Consider the following 17,918-nt stretch of genomic DNA (forward strand, 5'->3'; position numbering starts at 1 on the left):
CCTCCTCTCCTCTCCTCTCTCCTCTCCTCTCCTCCTCCTCTCTCCTCTCCTCTCCTCTCCTCCTCCCTCTCTCCTCCTCTTCTCTCCTCCCTCCTCTCCTCCTCTCCTCTCCTCCCTCCTCTCCTCTCCTCCTCCTCTCCTCTCTCCTCTCTCCCTCACCTCCTCCTCTCCTCTCTCCTCTCCTCTCTCCTCCCTCCTCTCCTCCTCCTCTCCTCTCTCTCCTCCTCTCCTCCTCCTCCTCCCTCGTCTCCTCTCTCCTCCTCCCTCGTCTCCTCCTCTCTCCCCTCATCTCTCCTCCTCCCTCCTCTCCTCCCTCTCTCCTCCTCCTCCTCTCCTCTCCCTCCTCCTCCTCTCTCCTCTCCTCCTCTCCTCTCTCCTCCTCTCTCCTCTCCTCTCTCCTCTCCTCCTCTCTCCTCCTCCTCTCCTCCTCCTCTCCTCTCTCCTCTCTCCTCCTCCCTCCTCTCCTCTCCTCCTCTCTCCTCCTCTCTCCTCTCCTCCTCCCTCGTCTCCTCCTCCTCTCCTCTCCTCCCTCCTCTCCTCCTCCTCTCCTCTCCTCTCTCCTCCCTCTCCTCTCTCCTCCTCCTCCCTGTGACTCCTCTCCTCCTCCCTCGTCTCCTCTCTCCTCTCCTCCTCCCTCGTCTGCTCCTCTCTTCTCCTCCCTCCTCTCCTCTCCTCCTCTCTCCTCTCCTCCTCTCTCCTCTCTCTCTCTCCTCTCCTCCTCTCTCTCTCCTCCTCTCTCCTCCTCTCTCCTCCTCCCTGTGACTCCTCTCTCCTCCTCCTCTCTCCTCCCTCCTCTCTCTCCTCTCCTCTCTCTCTCCTCTCCTCCTCTCTCCTCTCCTCTCTCCTCTCTCCTCCTCTCTCTCCCTCCTCTCCTCCTCCTCTTCTCCTCTCTCCTCTCCTCTCTCTCCTACTCTCCTCTCTCCTCTCCTCCTCTCTCTCTCTCCTCTCTCTCTCCTCTCCTCTCTCCTCTCTCTCTCCTCCTCCTCTCCTCTCTCTCTCCTCCTCCTCCTCCTCCTCCTCTCTCTCCTCTCTCCTCTCCTCTCTCCTCTCTCTCTCTCCTCTCTCTCTCTCTCTCTCCTCTCTCCTCTCCTCTCTCCTCTCCTCTCCTCTCTCTCCTCCTCTCTCCTCTCCTCTCTCCTCTCTCCTCCTCTCTCCTCTCTCCTCTCTCCTCTCTCTCCTCCTCTCTCCTCTCCTCTCTCCTCTCACCTCTCTCCTCTCTCCTCCCTCCTCTCTCCTCTCCTCTCTCCTCTCCCCCCCCTCCAGACCTGTCTGAGGTGTGGTATGACGGCCGTGGTCACATCCAGCATCTGGACCGGCTGGCGAGCGCCCGCAGCGTCAGCCCCGCCACCGAGATGGTGTCCCACGAGTCGGTGGACTACAGGACCACGCTGATGGAGGGTAGGTGCAGCGGATAAGCCCCGCCCCCTCTACCTGCTCCCCTCCTGGACGCTGTGCTAGCGGCGCAGCCTGAGGGAATTATGTTGAAATGGTGACGTCTACTTATTTTTAAATACTTCACGGGCTTTACTTATATATATATATATATATATTTATAAATATATATATATATATAAAGATATTTTTATATATATCAATTGAATTGAATTGATAGAGAGAGAGATATAGGGAGAGAAAGAGAGAGAGAGAAATAAAGAGGGAGAGAGAGAGAAGAGAGAGAGAGAAAGAGGTAGAGAGAGAGAAATTGAGAGGGAGAGAGAGAGAAAAATAAAGAGGGAGAGAGCGAGAGAAAGAGGTAAAGAGAGAGAAATAGAGAGGGAGAGAGAGAGAGAAAGAGTGAGAGAGAGAGAGAAATAAAGAGGGAGAGAGAGAGACTCATTAATCATACTAATGTCACCTTTTGGTAATACCGTGTAAAGTGACCAACGTGTCCAATGTTCTCAGACTTTAAAGTCGTCTTAAGAGTCACCTGTGGGGTCAGGTTTCTTCAACATGGGCGTGGGTGGGGGGGGTCTACGTGTATCATGATCCTGGGTGTGATTGGCGTGAAGCAACGTTTAAAGAAAGTGGCTTCAGATGTGAGTGTATAGACTTACTAATGAACGGGTGCTTGTCCTCAGGGGGGGGGGGGGTGGTAATGTATAAGGTTTACCTGAGAGCTCACCCCCCCCCCTCCCCCCTCCAGACCAGGGCACCGACCGGCCGTGCCGGGGGGCTCCTCCCATCTACGGGGGCAACGGCGAGCTGCTGTCCCCCCGCCTGAGGAGGCTGGGGGGCGGGCTCAGTCTGGGTCCGGAGGGCGAGCTGGCGTCCCCCCTGCTGGTCCACATCGACCCGGCCTGCCTCCACCCGGACCTGCTGACGGAGGTGCAGCACGTGGTCATCGCCCGCGAGCAGCTGCTGCTCCACCTCAACCAGGTCATCGGCAGAGGTCGGCTCACACGCCCCGCTCATGTTTACGTTGGTGAAATATTTCAGGTTAACTGGAAAGTTCCCATCGTCATCGAGAGTCCAGGATGTTGATTATTAGCCAATCCGTGGAGGACGTGAGCCAGAAAGGCTAAGTCCCGCCCCTTCTGGTGGAAAACCATGGGACATTATTTTGGAAAGAATACGTATGGGAGTATATGTATAATAATAATAATAATAATAATAATAATACATTATATGTATTATTTTTTATATTATATATGTATCTAATATATGAATAGAATTTTTTATAAATTTATATTTAAAATATGTATATATTTTTAAATAAATATATTTATATTAGATATATTTATTATTATATATATATACACTCTTTATGACCACTGTGTTTGTCCTGCCTCTAATATAAAAAAATATTATTTAATTATTTTAATCAGTAAACTTTACACACGTGTCACTTTTAAGTGTTAAATGTTTATTTATTTATTTGAACAGTTAATTCAGCCATTACACATTCATTTCATTCCATGGAACACGACTTTAGACTCTTTTCTTTATTTCCATCCCTTAATAACAAAAGACCGAGCCCCCCCCCCCCCCCCTGAAGAACAGAGCCTGATTCGGGGGCCGTGGCGTGGGATGACTGGTCCCAGCTCGTGTTCCCAGGCTCATTGTTGGGAGAGGTAACCCGACCCCCTCTGACTGTTAACGGGGACGTGATGTGGGAACACCGCGCTCACTTTACCCCCCCCCCCCTCTGTGGTGAAACCCTCACGTCTCAGAGATATAACTCAATAAAAGGTACCCGGAGTCAGGGGCCATGGCGTGGGAGGGGGGGGGGGGGGCACGGCTTCATCCTGGGTTACGTGAGGGGTTCACGGGGGGGGGGGGCTTAAGAGAATCTGTTGGGCTGTTGGGTAAAAAAAAGTTGATAAACATTCACTCTTATTCGCCAGGGAGATTTATTTATTTATATATATGTTTATATGTATTTATATATGTATATTTATTTATATACATATATTTATATATGTATTTATTGTTTGTATATATTGTATACATCTATATACAGGACTGTCTCAGAAAATTAGAATATTGTGATGAAGTTCTTTATTTTCTGTAATGCAATTAAAAAAACAAAAATGTCATGCATTCTGGATTCATTACAAATCAACTGAAATATTGCAAGCCTTTTATTCTGATTTATTGCTGATTATGCACAGCTTAAGAAAACTCAAATATCCTATCTCTAAATATTAGAATATCATGAAAAAGTATACTAGTAGGGTATTAAACAAATCACTTGAATTGTCTAATTAACTCGAAACACCTGCAAGGGTTTCCTGAGCCTTGACAAACACTCAGCTGTTATAAATCTTTTTTTTTACTTGGTCTGAGGAAATATTAAAATTTTATGAGATAGGATTTTAGAGTTTTCTTAAGCTGTAAGCCATAATCAGCAATATTAAAAGAATAAAAGGCTTGCAATATTTCAGTTGATTTGTAATGAATCCAGAATGCATGACATTTTTGTTTTTTTAATTGCATTACAGAAAATAAAGAACTTTATCACAATATTCTAATTTTCTGAGACAGTCCTGTATATATGAATATATATATATATATTTAATAAATGCTTATCTATTAATATATATATATATATAATATATACATATATATTAATATAATCTGGCTTAATCATAGTGGCTTTGTCATAAACAAGCCAAGATGGAATTGAACTCTTGCGCAACACCCCGACAAAGTCAACCCGGCCTGCAGAACGTCTTCACGTCGTATTTTCCCGCCGGCGTCCAGCAGCTGTTCCCGTTTATGGCGGCCGGCGGCTCGCCGCCCGTCCATCAGCAGCACGTGACCGACGGGACCACACATTTGAGTTCATTTGTTATTCGGTGCGTTCAAGGACTCGCGGCCTGGTCCCCACGCAGCTGCAGCCCAAAGACATGTGCACGTGTCATCAGAGATCATTTGGGGAAAGTTGATCAAAGTCTTCAGCATTCAGGAAGTCACGACACCAGAGCCTTATTGTGCTGTTTGTGTGTTCGGTTCTCAGGAGGATTTCATGGGTCAGAAGTGATGTTCCCACATTGTTTCTGGCTTTGATGAAACATGTGCTGCACGCTAAGCCCAAACCCGGGCCGGCCAACACCAGATTCTTCATTTCCCTCATTTAAAGGGACTCTCGCTGTATGGCTGGCTCGAGGCCGTGCCATGGGAGTTTCAAAATAAAGGCGGCATCTTAAATACGACAATGTGTGTCGATGTTTTCACTTTGCAGCGATGCCATTGGCTCATTGCTTACGTGTGTACATGTAGATACAGACGGATGTACTGTGACACCCATGAGAAGAAAGTCCCATCAAAGGCTCAACCCACGTTATTACCCAGAATTCATAGGTTCCCGTCTTCCAGCGGGGCTCAGCGTCTCCGGCGTGGGACGTGTCGACGCGGCGCCGACTCATCGGTTGTGTTGTAACCTGCAGGTCACTTCGGCTGCGTGTTCCACGGCACGCTGCTGGAGGCCGGCGGCGAGAAGCAGCACTGTGCCGTCAAGTCCCTGAACCGTGAGTACTACCCGAGTACCGGGGACATTTCTTTGGAAGGTTGTTGTTGTTTTTTGTCCTTTCTGGGCGACTGTAGGGGGCGTGACGAAAGTATGGAAGTCACCATCATCTTTATGCTTATATTTTATTTATTTATTTTTAAATAAATATATATTATTAATTATATTATTTATCAATCGATACTTATCATATATTTATATTTTAAATATTTTTTTTCGATATATATTTATATTATCTGTATTTATATTCTAAAATGTCATATTTATATTTAAAATATGTATTTGTTTATATATTTTTAAATAAATATATATTATTATTTATAAATATATTCTTATCATATATTTATATTTACAATATTTAAAAAACATATATATTTATATTAAATGTATATTATTATTTCTATTCTAAAATGTTATATTTGTATTTAGAATATTTATTTATTTTTAAATAAATATATTTATATTATATACATATCATTATTTATATTATATATATTACAATTATATAATATAAATATATTATTATTATATATTTATATTTTATATATTTATTTAAAATGACGCCATGAGTGCTTTCAAGAGCGTTTAGTCGTGTAATAATAATAATGTGTTATGAGAGTGAAGTCATGTTTCTGTCACGAGATTAAGACGTCCGATTTATGATGACATTTTATCACTTTATTATCATTTTCTTAGGGACACAGAACACACACACAAACACAGTCAACACACGCACACGCACACACAGTCAACACACGCACACGCACACACAGTCAACACACACACACACACACACACACACAGTCAACACACATACACACACACAGTCAACACACACACGGACACACAGTCAACACACACACACAGTCAACACACACGGACACACAGTCAACACACACCCCAACTACACACAGTCAACACACACCTCAACTACACACAGTCAACACACACGGACACACAGTCCTTTACACACACACACACGGACACACAGTCACACACACACACACACAGTCAACACACACACGGACACACAGTCAACACACACACACACAGTCAACACACACACGGACACACAGTCAACACACACACACACACAGTCAACACACACACTACACACGGTCAACACACACCCCAACTACACACAGTCAACACACACCTCAACTACACACAGTCAACACACACCTCAACTACACACAGTCAACACACACCCCAACTACACACAGTCAACACACACACACACAGTCAACACACACACACACACAGTCAACACACACACGGACACACAGTCAACACACACACACACACAGTCAACACACACACGGACACACAGTCAACACACACACACACACACAGTCAACACACTCCTTGTCCAAACATATTCACTTCCAGCCGTAATTATTCTCCGTCCTCCATCTGCTCATCATGCGTATATAAATATATATCTATGTATATAAATATATATTTATGGTATGATGTCACGAGGCGTCCGGCTCCCTTTGTCCGGTGATGAACGAGCGGCGCGCGGTGCGGACGCCATTAGGGCTCCGGGTTAATCGAGTAAGCTGTCCGCCGCAGCGGGGGGGGGGGGGGGGGGAGTAGTTCATGTCCTCTGGGATTTGGACCTTTTTATTAAGTTTGGTGATTTCTCCGTGGTTTTATTTTGCTTTACTTTGTTATATTTGGACCGTGACACCGTGATCTACAAGAGGTAGAGATGAAACAGCCAGCGGCCGGTTTCCAGAAGGATCAGGTGATGTCGTGGCGTCCGTCTCGGGGCTGAAGGCCGAGCGGCCGGGCCCTCCAGCGTGGAGAGCTTCTCTAACCAGATTACCGCCCAGTCCGGGGGGTTAAAGGGCGCCAGGGAGGCAATCGGCAAATGGGGGTTTGGCGAGGCTCAGGGCCCGGCTGAGTGGCCCAGAAGGAATATAAGGAATGACCTTCATGCAGCCGCGATGCTGCGGCTCCTGGAATGCAGTATCCACACATCTGTGGTTGTTTCCCCTGAAGGCATCACGGACCTGGAGGAGGTGTCCCAGTTCCTGAAGGAGGGCATCATCATGAAGGACTTCAGCCACCCCAACGTGCTCTCCCTGCTGGGCATCTGCCTGCCGCCGGAGGGCTCGCCGCTGGTGGTCCTGCCCTACATGAAGCACGGAGACCTGCGCAACTTCATCCGCGACGAAGGACACGTGAGTCGATGATTCAGATTAATTCAGATTAATTCAGAGACCTGCAGACCGCCGTCCTGACGGAGCTCTCCACCCACAGAACCCCACCGTGAAGGACCTGATGGGCTTCGGGCTGCAGGTGGCCAGAGGGATGGAGTACCTGGCCAGCAAGAAGTTTGTCCACCGAGACCTCGCCGCCAGGAACTGCATGTGAGTTCACAACGGTTGTATAGAAGTCTATGCTGCATGTGTTAAAGCTGCATGCTCTCTCCTGACCACGAGGGGGCTCCTCTGGTTGTATAGAAGTCTATGCTTCATGTCTTAAAGCTGCATTCTCTCTCCTGACCACCAGGGGGCGACTCCTCTGGTTGTATAGAAGTCTATGCTTCATGTGTTAAAGCTGCATTCTCTCTCCTGACCACCAGGGGGCTCCTCTGGTTGTATAGAAATCTATGCTTCATGTGTTAAAGCTGCATTCTCTCTCCTGACCACCAGGGGGCGACTCCTCTGGTTGTATAGAAGTATATGCTTCATGTGTTACAGCTGCATTCTCTCTCCTGACCACCAGGGGGCGACTCCTCTGGTTGTATAGAAATCTACAGTAAACATTGTAAACATGAGTTTATGTCTCAGTCTCTAGTTTCTAGTCTTCTTCTATACAGCATGATGTCATCATTTATACTTTATGGACTGTAGAGTCACACAGACCATAGAGCAGGGGGCGCTTTAGGGGCGGGGCTACAGGCTGATTGACAGGTCACCCCCCCCCAACAGGCTGGACGAGAGCTACACGGTGAAGGTGGCGGACTTCGGCCTCGCTCGAGACGTCTACGATAAAGAATACTACAGCGTCCACAACAAGAGCGGAGTCAAGCTGCCCGTCAAGTGGATGGCGCTGGAGAGTCTGCAGACCCACAAGTTCACCCCCAAGTCAGACGTGGTGAGGGCGGCGGGACGTGAGCGGCGTGGCGTGACGGCGTGGCGTGGACGGCGTGGCGTGCCGGCGTGGCGTTGGCGGCGTGGCGTAGACGGCGGGCGTGAGCGGCGGCGTAAGCGGCGTGGCGTGAGCGGCGAGGCGTGACGGCGTGCGTAGGCGGCGTGGCGTGAGCGGCGGCGTGAAGCGGCGTGGCGTGAGACGGCGTGGCGTGAAGCGGCGTGGCGTGAGCGGCGTGGCGTAGGCGGCGTGGCGTGAAGCGGCGTGGCGTTGGCGGCGTGGCGGCATGGCGTTGGCGGCATGGCGTAGGCGGCGTGGCGTGACGGCGGCGTACGGCGTGAGGCGGCGTGGCGTGAGCGGCGTGGCGTGGGCGGCGTGGCGTGACGGCGTGGCGTGGGCGGCGTGGCGTGAGCGGCGTGGCGTGAAGCGGCGTGGCGTGGGCGGCGTGGCGTGGGCGGCGTGGCGTGGGCGGCGTGGCGTGACGGCGTGGCGTGAAGCGGCGTGGCGTGAGCGGCGTGGCGTGAAGCGGCGTGGCGTGGCGGCGTGCGAGCGGCGTGGCGTGAGCGGCGTGGCGTGAGCGGCGTGGCGTGAGGCGGCGTGGCGTGGGCGGCGTGGCGTGGGCGGCGTGGCGTGGGCGGCGTGGCGTGAAGCGGCGTGGCGTGGGCGGCGTGGCGTGGGCGGCGTGGCGTGGGCGGCGGCGTGAAGCGGCGTGGCGTGACGGCGTGGCGTGAAGCGGCGTGGCGTGAGCGGCGTGGCGTGGGCGGCGTGGCGTGAAGCGGCGTGGCGTGAGCGGCGTGGCGTGAAGCGGCGTGGCGTGGGCGGCGTGGCGTGGGCGGCGTGGCGTGGGCGGCGTGGCGTGGGCGGCGTGGCGTGACGGCGTGGCGTGGGCGGCGTGGCGTGAGGCGGCGTGGCGTGAAGCGGCGTGGCGTGAACGGCGTGGCGTGAAACGGCGTGGCGGCGGCGGCGTAAACGGCGTGGCGTGACGGCGTGGCGTAGACGGCGTGGCGTGAGCGGCGTAGCGTGACGGCGTGGCGTGGCGTGAAGCGGCGTAAAGCGGCGGCGTGAAGCGGCGTGGCGTACGGCGTGGCGTGAAGCGGCGTGGCGTGAAGCGGCGTGGCGTGAAGCGGCGTGGCGTGAGCGGCGACGGCGTGACGGCGTGGCGTGAGCGGCGTGGCGTGAAGCGGCGTGGCGTGGGCGGCGTGGCGTGGGCGGCGTGGCGTGGGCGGCGTGGCGTGAGCGGCGAGGCGTGGGCGGCGTGGCGTGGGCGGCGTGGCGTGGCGGCGGCGTAGACGACGAGGCATCAACGTGTGCTTAAAGGTGTGGCTCCTCCCACAGTGGTCCTTCGGCGTGTTGCTATGGGAACTGATGACCCGTGGAGCTCCGCCCTACTCGGACGTGAACTCCTTCGACATCACCGTGTTCCTGCTGCAGGGGAGGAGACTGCTGCAGCCCGAGTTCTGCCCCGACGCCCTGTGAGTGACACACACACACACATACACACATACACACACATACACACATACACACACACACATACACACACACACATACACACATACACACATACACACACACACACATACACACACACACATACACACACACATACACACACATACACACTAGCGGACAGCTAGCTCACTAACACTAGCGGACAGCTAGCTCACTGACACTAGCGGACAGCTAGCTCACTGACACTAGCGGACAGCTAGCTCACTGACACTAGCGGACAGCTAGCTCACTGACACTAGCGGACAGCTAGCTCACTGACACTAGCGGACAGCTAGCTCACTGACACTAGCGGACAGCTAGCTCACTGACACTAGCGGACAGCTAGCTCACTGACACTAGCGGACAGCTAGCTCACTAACACTAGCGGACAGCTAGCTCACTGACACTAGCGGACAGCTAGCTCACTAACACTAGCGGACAGCTAGCTCACTGACACTAGCGGACAGCTAGCTCACTAACACTAGCGGACAGCTAGCTCACTGACACTAGCGGACAGCTAGCTCACTGACACTAGCGGACAGCTAGCTCACTGACACTAGCGGACAGCTAGCTCACTAACACTAGCGGACAGCTAGCTCACTGACACTAGCGGACAGCTAGCTCACTGACACTAGCGGACAGCTGGCTCACTGACACTGGCGGACAGCTAGCTCACTGACACTAGCGGACAGCTAGCTCACTGACACTAGCGGACAGCTAGCTCACTGACACTAGCGGACAGCTAGCTCACTGACACTAGCGGACAGCTAGCTCACTAACACTAGCGGACAGCTAGCTCACTGACACTAGCGGACAGCTAGCTCACTAACACTAGCGGACAGCTAGCTCACTGACACTAGCGGACAGCTAGCTCACTAACACTAGCGGACAGCTAGCTCACTGACACTAGCGGACAGCTGGCTCACTGACACTAGCGGACAGCTAGCTCACTGACACTAGCGGACAGCTAGCTCACTGACACTAGCGAACAGCTAGCTCACTGACACTAGCGGACAGCTAGCTCACTGACACTAGCGGACAGCTAGCTCACTGACACTAGCGGACAGCTAGCTCACTGACACTAGCGGACAGCTAGCTCACTGACACTAGCGGACAGTGTAACTTCTCTTATTATATTTCTTGGGTTAGCCTATTTATTATTTTTTTTATTTCGTACGTTACGGGGAGGAAAGAAAGAAACAAAAACAAATATGGCGTCAAAGTGAAAGTCGTCCAGCGTCAGTCAGCCGATGACATCGCGAGGGTGAGTGGGGGGGCAAACATTCCCACAATCCTTCACTCCGGGTCGTCTCGTGATGGCGGCCATTGTTCTTCCTCTTCTTCCTCTTCTTCGTCTTTAACGATGAAGACGAGAGAGGACTGGAAAGAATGTGACCAATCAGAGCAGAGCGGGTTCTTAAAGAGACAGGCGCCCCGAAACAGGAGCGTTTGATAGGGAGCGTGATGTGGCCCCTTTAGTCTCTGATCTGTGACGTGTTGTTGTTGTTGTTGATGGAGTTATTAACCGATGGCTCCGCCCCCTCCAGCTACACCGTGATGATCGAGTGCTGGCACCCGAAGCCGGAGCGCCGGCCCTCCTTCTCCGAGCTGGTGGCGCGCATCTCCTCCATCTTCTCCAGCTTCAGCGGGGAGCACTACGTCCTGCTCAACACCACCTACGTCAACATCGAGAAGATGAGCCCCTACCCCTCCCTCCTCGCCTCCAACAACAACAACAACAACAACAACAGCTACCGCAACGCCTCCTCCGCCCCCTCCACCTCCACCTCACCGCCCAGCCACACCGCCTTCTCTTTCAACGCGGAGCGGGACTGCTGCACCTGAGGGGGGGGTGGAGAGCTGCTGTACGTACTTATGCCGAAACACTGGAGCCCGTATGCTGAGGGGAAACACGCCTGACCTTTGACCTGCTCGGTGGAACCGACTCGGCCCCGCCGCAAACAATGGGCCGACCTTAGGACCTTTTCAACCTTTCCTTGACCCCCCCTCCCCGGGGGAGCGGGAGGTCAGGCGTTCTGCGGCGATTACGCAACGCTGGGTTCTTGCCCGGCAACAGGTGACAGGTGGTGTAGGTGGTGTAGGTGTTGTAGGTGACAGGTGGTGTAGGTGGTGTAGGTGACAGGTGGTGTAGGTGGTGTAGGTGACAGGTGGTGTAGGTGTGAGGAACCCCCTGCGGCCGTGTGACGTTCACTGGATGCTTGTTTTGTGTCATTTTAATATTTACTTTGTTTGACGCTTGTGGGGCAAAAAAAAACACATCTGGAAACATCTTTTGTTTTTATTTTGTACATTTTGTTTTAAAAAATCTGAAATCAGACACGTGTGTGTGTGTGTGTGTGTATGTGTGTGTATGTGTGTGTCTATGTTTATGTGTGTGTGTGTGTGTGTGTCTGTGTCTGTGTGTATGTGTGTCTGTGTGTGTGTGTATGTGTGTGTGTGTCTGTGTGTGTCTATGTTTATGTGTGTGTGTGTGTGTGTCTATGTTTATGTGTGTGTGTGTGTGTGTGTCTATGTTTATGTGTGTGTGTGTGTCTGTGTCTGTGTGTGTGTGTGTCTGTGTGTGTGTGTCTGTGTGTGTCTATGTTTATGTGTGTGTGTGTGTCTGTGTGTGTGTCTGTGTGTGTGTGTGTGTGTGTGTTAAGCTTCATTTCAGTTGCACTTTTGCTGACCGTATTTTTATTTTTTTACTTTTCCTGTACAGTTTTTATTATTTTTATTTTTGTTTCCAGGCAGACGAAAACTTTCCGTTCATTTCTGTGCGATATGAAAATCTTCATCGCAGTCTTCATCACGGCGGCAGGTCAATATTATGGAAACATTAAAAAACAAAGACACAAAATTACATTTAAATAAATAATGAATAAACGATGTTGTAATTTTTCGCCTCACAACTTTAAACAAATATTCAACTTCCCTCTGATTAGCTATAAAACTGATTTGTTTTAATAACGTAGGAATGTGCGTTGATGAGCGTTTGTATATATTCTGTATAAACTGTATAAAGAGTCGTAATCTACCCGCTGTGCTCGATCTGCGTCTCACGGAACTTCAGATATCAGCTGATTAATGTCGTGATGTTCCCGTAGTGACCATAATAATTAATAGTGCACGAGATGACATCATCAAGCCCGTAATCGCCATCGAACTCGTATTTTGTGTGTAATTATTTTGGCAAAAAAAAAGACAAAACGGCTTAATTAACAAAGTCGAAGACGAGTTTAAATATCATTTTATATATGATTTAATTTTTTTTATTTTTTGTTGTGCATTTAGCAAAATCTGAAAACGCAATGCAACTTGCTGGCTGACTTCCTGGTGACGTCACCTGAGGCTTTTATTCTGATTTTCTTTGTTATTTCTGGCCCAAAAGTATAAAATAATTTTTTTTAAATTAAGTTACGTTGCAACAAACAAACAAGTTTCAAGAAATTTTCGTCTTCAACGTAAATGAATGTAAAGTTACGGCTGGTTTGAATCCTGATGTTCCAAATGTTTAAAAACCTTCATGTGTTCATGTTTGTGATCTGAGTGGCTGATGTGTGACCGGCATGAATGTTTACATTGCTGGACTATATATATATATTTATAGATATATTTATATATATTGATATATTTATATATATAAATATATTTATAGATATATATATTTATAGATATATTTATATATATTGATATATTTATAGATATATTTATATATATATATATATATATATATATTTATATATACAGGACTGTCTCAGAAAATTAGAATATTGTGATAAAGTTCTTTATTTTCTGTAATGCAATTAAAAAAACATAAATGTCATGCATTCTGGATTCATTACAAATCAACTGAAATATTGCAAGCCTTTTATTCTTTTAATATTGCTGATTATGGCTTACAGCTTAAGAAAACTCTAAAATCCTATCTCATAAAATTTGAATATTTCCTCAGACCAAGTAAAAAAAAAGATTTATAACAGCAAAACAAAATCAAACATTTGAAAATATGTTTCCAGGTGTTTCGAGTTAATTAGACGATTCAAGTGATTTGTTTAATACCCTACTAGTATACTTTTTCATGATATTCTAATATTTAGAGATAGGATATTTGAGTTTTCTTAAGCTGTAAGCCATAATCAGCAATATTAAAAGAATAAAAGGCTTGCAATATTTCAGTTGATTTGTAATGAATCCAGAATGCATGACATTTTTGTTTTTTTAATTGCATTACAGAAAATAAAGAACTTCATCACAATATTCTAATTTTCTGAGACAGTCCTGTATGTGTGTGTGTTTGTGTGCGTGTGCGTGTGTGTTTGTGTGTGTGTGTGTGTGTGTGTGCGTTTGTGTGTGTGTGTGTGTGTGCGTTGTACATTGTAAGAAACCCTGAAGGTACATGTTCCTGTAATGTTTGTGTAATAAAGCTTCATGATGTCAGAGATCTTTCTCCTCTTGTACTTTGTGTACTTTGTGTTCCACGGAGGCAAAGTATCTATCGCCCGGAGGCTTGAATTAACCCCCCCCACCCCACACACACACACACACACAAAGACACACACACACACGAAGAAAAGACCCAAATCAGGTAATTTAATAAGTGACCCATAAAACACACACTAAGGAACGCACACCCTCCACTCCCTGTTCCTAATCCCCCCCCCCCCCCCCCCACGCGCCCTACCTGTGTCAGCGTGTGTGTGTGTGTCCTCGTAGTTGGGGTGTTGGTGGTGCAGCAGCTTTTCTTTTGTTCGGGGAGTCATCAGGTGATTCAGCAGCATCGGTATGCACACACACACACTCACACACACTCACACTCACACACACACACACACACACTCACACACACACACACACACATCTTGTCTCCTCTGTGGTTTCATGGAGCTGCAGCTGCTCACACACACAGCTCACTGCGTGACACGGAACTTCCCCTTTAAACACTCCACCGGACACATTGATTCATAATTAATTGATGAATCATTAATTATTAATTGATAATGAATAATGAATATCAACCCGCTGTCTTAAAGAACACCATGACGGGTATATGATCACGTGATGCTGATGGAGGAACGTATCATTTAACAGCCAGCTTCCAAGCCAAAAGGGGGAAGGGGGGGGGGGGTATCATTGTAACACACACACACACACACACTCTTATCCTCCTGATAAAGCTTTTGACCTGCAGTCGACTCACGCTCATTAAACCCCTTAATGGGCTTTGGCCTCGGAGAGGTGGATGGTACCGGGTGGTGTCGTGTGCCCACCACCCCGAAACACACACACACCCACACACTCACACCCACACACTCACACACACACATACCGGGGATGCCTGACCCATCAGATATGTCATGCTTTATCTCGCCTCTATGGGGTGAAGGGTTCTCACCACAGCAGAGGGTCCCGAGGTCGTTAGCGCCCCCCTTTGGTTCTGCGTTGCCACTGCACCTTCAGGGGAGAATATACATATACAGTATGTGTGTATATACACTACCGTTCAAAAGTTTGGGATCACTTAGAAATGTCCTTATTTTTCAAAGAAAAGCACTGTTTTTTTCAATGAAGATAACATTAAATCAGAAATACCCTCTCTACATTGTTAATGTGCTAAATGACTATTCTAGGTGGAAACGTCTGGTTTCTAATGAAATATCTCCAGAGGTGTATAGAGGCCCATTTCATCATCACTCCAGTGTTCTAATGGTACATTGTGTTTGATCATCGCCTTAGAAGACTAATGGATGATTAGAAAACCCTTGAAAACCCTTGTGCAATGATGTTAGCACAGCTGAAAACTGTTTTGCTGATGAGAGAAGCTATAAAACTGGCCTTCCTTTGAGCTAGTTGATTATCTGGAGCATCACATTTGTGGGTTCGATAAGACTCTCAAAATGGCCAGAAAAAAAGAAGTTTCCTGTGAAATTCGCCAGTCTATTCTTGTTCTTAGAAATGAAGGCTATTCCATGCGAGAAATTGCAAAGAAACTGAAAATGTCCTCCAGCGGTGTGTACTACTCCCTTCAGAGAACAGCACAAACGGGCTCTAACCAGAGCAGAAAGAGAAGTGGGAGGCCCGGTGCACAACTCAGCAAGAAGACAAGTACATTAGAGTCTCTAGTTTGAGAAACAGACGCCTCACAGGTCCTCAACTGGCAGCTTCTTTAAATGGTACCCGCCAAACGCCAGTGTCAACGTCGACAGTGAAGAGGCGACTCCGGGATGCTGGCCTTCTAGGCAGAGTGGCAAAGAAAAAGCCATATCTGAGACTGGCCAATAAAAAGAAAAGATTGGTATGGGCAAAAGAACACAGGCATTGGACAGAGGAAGATTGGAAAAGGTGTTCTGGACAGATGAATCCAAGTTTGAGGTGTTTGGATCACACAGAAGAACATTTGTGAGACGCAGAACAGGTGAAAAGATGCTGGAAGAGTGCCTGACACCATCTGTCAAGCATGGTGGAGGTCATGTGATGGTCTGGGGCTGCTTTGGTGCTGGGAAAGTGGGAGATTTGTACCAGGTCAAGGGATTTTAAATAAGGAAGGCTATCACTCCATTTGGCAACGCCATGCCATACCCTGTGGGCAGCGCTTGATTGGAGCCAATGTCCTCCTCCAACAGGACAATGACCCAAAGCACACCTCCACATTGTGAAGAACTCTTGAGGGAAGAAGCAGGCAGCTTGCTGTCTGTAATGGAGTGGCCAGTCACCAGATCTCAACCATTGAGCTGTTGTGGGAGCAGCTTGACCGTATGGTCCTCAAGAAGTGCCCATCAAGCCAATCCAACTGGTGGAGGTGCTTCAGGAAGCGTGGGGTGACATGTCAACAGATTACCTCAACTAATTAACAGCTAGAATGACAAAGGTCTGCAATGCTGTAATTGCTGCAAAAGGAGCATTCTTTGACAAAAGCAAAGTTTGAAGAAAAGAATTAATACTTCAAATACAAATCATTATTTCTAACCTTGTCAATGTCTTGACTATATTTTCTATACATTTTGCAACTCATTTGATAAATAAAAGTGAGTTTTCATGGTCAACACGAAATTGTCTGGGTGATCCCAAACTTTTGAACGGTAGTGTATATATATATTTTATATATGTATATATATATTATATATATATATATTTATATCTTTTATATATACGCATATATATTATATATCAAATATATATATATAATATATATTTATATATATTTTATGTATATATATTTGATGTATTATATATATGTGTATATATATTATACATGTATATATATAATCTAGATTTATATATATTTTATATATCTACATTTTATATAATATATATATAGTATTTATATATATTTTATATATATATTATATATAATAATAATATATAATAATATGAATTTGTGTTGTGTTTATTTGGGATCCAGACGTCTGTACAGGTGCATAGAAATGTTATTAAGAACCATTTAAACTTTTATTTCTAAAGAAAATAAAAACAGAAAGCGGAGAGCGAGAACAGGCGGGTAATAAGTTCAAAGCTAGAAGGAGATTGCTTTCTGAAAAGCTGTGATTACAAACTGCAGAAGAAGAGTTCTTTTAGTCCGAGGCTCGTCTCTCATCACGTCTTGTTGTTCCACGAGGAGCGTTCCCTCTCATCAGGAATAACAACCAGAACAGACTGAGTGACGTCTGACATCACGATGACGTCATCGTGATGAATGATCAGAACATCTGTGAACGGAGCGCTCCGGGCTGAGGAGCTCCACTGCACGTCTGCAGAGGGCGTAGAGGTCACGAGAGGGAAGCGGGCCCGAGGGTCACCTGTGGAGGAGACGAGGACCAGGACCAGGATCAGGACCAGGATCAGGACCAGGATCAGGGCCAGGACCAGGATCAGGATCAGGACCAGGACCAGGATCAGGACCAGGATCAGGACCAGGATCAGGACCAGGATCAGGATCAGGGCCAGGACCAGGATCAGGATCAGGACCAGGATCAGGACCAGGACCAGGATCAGGGCCAGGACCAGGACCAGGATCAGGACCAGGACCAGGATCAGGACCAGGACCAGGATCAGGGCCAGGACCAGGACCAGGATCAGGACCAGGATCAGGGCCAGGACCAGGATCAGGATCAGGGCCAGGACCAGGATCAGGATCAGGACCAGGATCAGGACCAGGACCAGGATCAGGATCAGGACCAGGACCAGGATCAGGACCAGGATCAGGATCAGGGCCAGGACCAGGATCAGGGCCAGGACCAGGATCAGGACCAGGATCAGGGCCAGGACCAGGATCAGGACCAGGACCAGGATCAGGACCAGGATCAGGATCAGAACCAGGATCAGGGCCAGGACCAGGATCAGGACCAGGACCATGGTC

General features: G+C 48.1%; 1 protein-coding gene across 1 annotated transcript in view; it reads left to right on the forward strand.

Moving 5' to 3' along the window:
• Nucleotides 1-14,004, forward strand: part of met (MET proto-oncogene, receptor tyrosine kinase) — a 43,218-nt gene extending 29,214 nt beyond the window's left edge. The window contains exons 11-18 of the mRNA XM_056416137.1: nucleotides 1,264-1,398; nucleotides 2,144-2,389; nucleotides 4,890-4,970; nucleotides 6,977-7,158; nucleotides 7,238-7,347; nucleotides 7,912-8,077; nucleotides 9,407-9,543; nucleotides 11,110-14,004. Of these exons, the coding sequence (XP_056272112.1) occupies nucleotides 1,264-1,398; nucleotides 2,144-2,389; nucleotides 4,890-4,970; nucleotides 6,977-7,158; nucleotides 7,238-7,347; nucleotides 7,912-8,077; nucleotides 9,407-9,543; nucleotides 11,110-11,407 (1,355 nt within the window). The 3' untranslated portion in view covers nucleotides 11,408-14,004. The remainder of the gene's footprint in view (nucleotides 1-1,263; nucleotides 1,399-2,143; nucleotides 2,390-4,889; nucleotides 4,971-6,976; nucleotides 7,159-7,237; nucleotides 7,348-7,911; nucleotides 8,078-9,406; nucleotides 9,544-11,109) is intronic.
• The last annotated feature ends 3,914 nt before the right edge of the window (nucleotides 14,005-17,918 follow it).

The sequence above is a fragment of the Pseudoliparis swirei genome, chromosome 6, assembly GCF_029220125.1.
Source record: "Pseudoliparis swirei isolate HS2019 ecotype Mariana Trench chromosome 6, NWPU_hadal_v1, whole genome shotgun sequence".
Lineage (NCBI taxonomy): Eukaryota > Metazoa > Chordata > Actinopteri > Perciformes > Liparidae > Pseudoliparis > Pseudoliparis swirei.